This window comes from Geospiza fortis, unplaced genomic scaffold (genome assembly GCF_000277835.1).
Source record: "Geospiza fortis unplaced genomic scaffold, GeoFor_1.0 scaffold662, whole genome shotgun sequence".
Taxonomy (NCBI): domain Eukaryota; kingdom Metazoa; phylum Chordata; class Aves; order Passeriformes; family Thraupidae; genus Geospiza; species Geospiza fortis.
Genome location: NW_005054450.1, coordinates 562,905 through 567,649, shown reverse-complemented (window position 1 = coordinate 567,649; position 4,745 = coordinate 562,905). Strand labels below are relative to the sequence as shown.

Below are 4,745 nucleotides of genomic sequence, written 5' to 3'. Positions count from 1 at the left end.
CACGGGGAGGTGGGAGAGCAGGAGCAGGCTGGATGGATGGAGGGCTGGAAAACACACCCAGGGAATGATCTGGGGCTCACCCCTGGGTGAGGATGAGCTCACAGGCTGCTGCTGCTGCCATCCTCCTCTCTGTGCTGCTGGGGACCATTTAAACCAAAACAAGATCTCTGCTTAACAGAGGAGCCCAGAACCAGAGCTGGGCTGCAGCTGAGCAGTTCAGACCCAGCCTCTGTCTGTTTGTCCCTCTCCTCTGGGGGGGACATCCACGTGCTGGTGGCTTTGGCAGCTCTCCAGTTAGGCCAGGGGAAGAAATGAGGTTTTGGCCTTGTTCTTGCTGACAGCATCAGTGCCCCCAGAGCCAGGCTGCTGAACGTGGGGGGAATTGGGCACAGGCAGGAAAAACCCCTGGGCTGCTGACCCTGCCCTGGGCTCTGGGCTGAGCGGGGTTTGCTGCAGGTCCTTGGGGTTGAATGAAGGGAACCTTGGCCTGTAGGCCAGGAGGGGAGGATGGACAGGCTGGGTGCTGCTGCCTTATCTGGGGTTGCTTGGGCAGGATGAGCCTGGGGAGAGGTCCTGGAGAGGCCGTGCAGCAGGGCAATGTCCTTGGCTGTGCAGGAGCTGGGTGCCCAGGAGCCGCCCTGGCTGTGCCAGCAGAGGGTGGGAGATGGGAGGCTGGGCTGGGCTGGGCTGCTCCGGGGGATGTGCTGGGGCTGCAGAGGGCCCAGCAGATGCCTGGCCTGGCTCTGCCTCCCCAGGGCTGTGCCAGAGTCCATTTCACACCTGGCGGCTGCGGGAGCTTTGGCAGATCAGTCTCCAGCATTACCCCTGGTAATGACAAAAGCAGACAGCAAAGCTCCAGCAAAGCTGGAATTACTGCTGGCTGAGTCATGTGAAATCTCCCAAGTTTTAAGCATGGAAATCCAGCCTTTCCCTGGATTCCTCCTTCCTCTTAGCCTCCCCTCTCAGCCACCCCCATTGTCCCTCCCCTCCCTGCACCTGAAATCTGCTCTGCGGCTGATCCCATGGAGTTTATGGTAATTAAGTGTTATTAAATCCCCTCCCCCCTCCCTTCTTTTTGCTCTAATGACACAGCTGTGGGGGGAGAAGAAAAAAAAAAAATCAGTGTTTTTCTAAATCAGGTCTGTGGCTTCGCTCCTGAGACCTTTGGGTAAGAGCATCAGGAGGGAGCTGAAACAGTGAGCTCCTGCATCCCTGGGGGAGGAGGAGGAGGAGGGAATCCTCCCTGCTGGGAAGGAGGCCTGGAAGGGAATTCTGCCCTCTCCTCCCTCCCCTGCTGCTTCCAGGGGTGTCCTGCAGGTTTGGGCTGGGGCTGAGGGATCAGGGCTGTTCCCAGAGCAGCCCCTGCCCTGTCCTTGGGGGCTGGGGGACCCAGGGCAGGGTGGGGACCCAGCTCCTGATCCCAGCAGGGCCGGGAGCAGCCCAGGGAGGCAGCAGGGTGCAGATGTGGGTCACTGGGGCACGGGCTGAGGCTGCAGGGCAGCCAGAGTGCTGCGTGAGGAGAGCCCTGGCCCTGCTGGAGGGCTGAGCTGAGCTGGAGTCATTTCCCTTCTGCTCTTGGCAGCCAGGGATGCAGCCCTGCAGTGTTGAAATGTTGTGCAGCTCAGATTATTACTATTACTATTACTATTACTATTATTATTATTATTATTATTATTATTATTATTATTTTTTCAATCACTGTAATTACAATCGTCATTATCGTTATTATAGTTACTCATTATTCATTGTTATTTATTTTTCTATTTTATTGTTGTTATAATTTATTATTGGGAGGATGATGAGACGATGGTGATATGATGATGAGATGATGATAATGATGATGATGAGATGATGATGATGTTATGATGATGATGATGATGATATTATGATGATGATGTTGATGCTGCTGCTGCTGCTGATGTTTCCCCCCCGTATTTTGGGCAGGGGGTGGTGGTTTCATTACAACCTGCGGAAAGTTTCAGCCCCAAAGGCTGAGCCCCGTGGGTTGAGTCAGAGCAAGGCAGCACCAGTGCCTGAGCTGCCTCATTTCTCAGCCCCTGTGTGTCCTGGGCTGCTTCTGGCTGCCCCACACTCCCCTTTGCTGATGGGAGCCCCTCTCTCAGCCCCCAGCAGCATTCCCAGTGCCATGCTGTGCCCAGTGCCACCCCCGAGAGCCCTGCAGCAGGAACTGGGGCACACGGGAGGGCGGCCCTGTCACCGCAGCCCCTCGGAGCTCCTGTCAGTGCCAGCCCTGCCACCCCCCTTCCCTGTGCCTGGGAGTTCCTCTCTGAGTAATGAAAAGGCTTTGCCTGTGGGAAAGATCCAAGATAAAATAGTGTTGGAGCAGCCAAGGCGGAGAGCAGTAATTACTGAGAGCTGTGCTTACAGTAAACACAAAACCCCTGTGGTTTTCCCTGCCTGCCTGCCAGGCTGGGATCCCTCAGGCGCTCCATGGGCAGGGAGGGGCTTTGGGAGCCCCCAGGGTGCTGGGGCACGGTCCAGAGGGGAAACAGCCTGCTCTGAGGTGTCCTCCTGAGGGCTGGGCAGGGGGGTGGCAGCACTGTCCCTTGGGGGTGTGACAGCACGGTCAGGCCTTGCTCTGCTGAATTCTGAATTACCAACAGGCTTCTCAGTTCTTACAAGGGAAGAATCCCCCCACACTCACAGAATTCCCCCAAATTCTCAGAATCCTCAGGTTGGAAGAGACCTTCAAGACCATGGAGTCCAACCCAGCCCCAACACCTCAACTAAACCTTGGCACCCTGCACTCATTTGGGATGGGTCTGGGGGATGTCCCTGAGCCCTGGACTCATTTGGGATGGGTCTGGGAGATGTTCCTGAGCCCTGGAGTTGTTTGGGATAGGTCTGGGAGATGTTCCTGAGCCCTGCACTCATTTGGGATGGGTCTGGGAGATGTTCCTGAGTCCTGGTCTCATTCCAGAACTTTATCACCTTTCTGTGAAAAACTTCTTCCCAACCTGCAGCCAGAATTTCCCTGGGCGCAGCCCAACACATCCCCTCTGATATTTCCCATAAATACCAGTGTGTGCGTGGACACCCAGCTTTCCTGCAGCCGGACCCCGTGTCCGCTGCCCCGCGGCTGAGCGTGTCTGTGTGTCTGTCTGTCCGCAGAGACGTCGCAGACGCCGGCGCTGGAGGAGGTGGCGCAGATGACCCCCGAGGAGCACTACAGGCGCATGATGTCTGCCCTCAACGAGCACGGCTCCTTCGAGGAGCAGCAGCAGCAGCGCCTCTTCCAGCTGGCCAACAGCATGGCAGTGCCCAGCCACGGGGGTAGGGATGGCCAGCACGGGGCTGGGGGCTCTGCTGACACAGCGGGGTGGGATGGGGCTGGCAACGAGCCCTGGGGTCGTTTGGGATGGGTTTGGGAGATGTTCCTAAGCCCTGCAGCTGTTTGGGATGGGTTTGGAAGATGGTCCTGAGCCCTGGAGTTGTTTGGGATGGATCTGGGAGACGTTCCTGAGCTCTGGAGTTGTTTGGGATGGGTCTGGGAGATGTTCCTAAGCCCTGCAACTGTTTGGGATGGGTTTGGAAGATGGCCCCGAGCCCTGGGGTTGTTCAAGATGGATCTGGCAGATATTCCTGAGCTCTGGACTCCTTTGGGATGGGTGTGGGAGATGTTTTGGAGGGAGCTGGCTGCATCCAGCACGTCCTGGGCTGTGCCTAAAGGGGGCACCAGGAGGTTGCAGGATCACGAGCATCCCTGCCCAGGTACAGCATCCCTGCACGGGTAAAACATCCCTGCACAGGTACAGCATCCCTGCACAGGTAGAGCATCCCTGCACAGGTAAAACATCCCTGCACAGGTAAAACATCCCTGTACAGGTAAAACATCCCTGCACAGGTAGAGCATCCCTGCACAGGTAGAGCATCCCTGCACAGGTAAAACATCCCTGCACAGGTACAGCATCCCTGCACAGGTAGAGCATCCCTGCACAGGTAAAACATCCCTGCACAGGTACAGCATCCCTGCACAGGTAGAGAGCAGGGCTGGCACGTCCTGCCTGCCTCAGGAGCAGTGGCAGCCCCAGCAGAGCATCACTGGAGCTGCAGGAGGATCTCTGCTCCCAGTGTGAATCCCCAGGGCTCCTTGTTAGGTTAATGAAGAGACTGTCTTCTTTTCCACTCTGTTTGATTTGATTGGCTTCTCTGGGGGCAGCAAGGGATTGCTGTGGAGGAAGGATTTGCTTATCAGCAAAGGCACAAACACAAACCTGCCCCGGCCCCGTGGGGAGGTGCCAGCAGCTGGGGCTGGGGCTGGGCTGTGCCAGGCACTGCAGAGCCCCTGCAAACTCAGCTCTGGTGGCTGAGGGGCAGAGCTGTGTGCCACAGGGCCGGGATGGCACGTGGGAACACGCACAGAGGGAGGGACAGGGGCTGACAAAAGGGTGGCACTGAATATTCAGCCCTGACTGGAGCCCGGCAGGGCTTGGGCACAGCACAGAGCGTGGGGTGTGACCAGGGCTGGGACAGACTGGCCCTGGGTGGCTGCTGGCCACAGGGACGTGTCCATCCCTCCAGTGTGTGCTGGGGGACCGCTGGGTCGCCCCTGCCCCCAGAATAACGAGAGCAGCTCATTACCTTGAGAGCCCGGCGTGTTTTTGTGGTGATGATTAAATTCCCTCATCAGCATTTGTCGGGGGGGTCACGCTGGGGTTTGGGGGTGGGCAGGGGGGAGAAGGAGCCTGCACAGGCAGACTGGCTCCCGGGGGCCCGCGCAGACA

The 4,745-nt window shown here is 57.7% G+C and overlaps 1 protein-coding gene across 1 annotated transcript in view; it reads left to right on the top strand.

Moving 5' to 3' along the window:
- SAMD11 (sterile alpha motif domain containing 11) overlaps nucleotides 1-4,745 on the top strand; it is a 72,266-nt gene that overhangs the window by 49,115 nt on the left and 18,406 nt on the right. Inside the window, exon 9 of the mRNA XM_031062543.1 lies at nucleotides 3,133-3,340. Coding sequence (XP_030918403.1) covers nucleotides 3,133-3,340 — 208 coding nt within the window. The remainder of the gene's footprint in view (nucleotides 1-3,132; nucleotides 3,341-4,745) is intronic.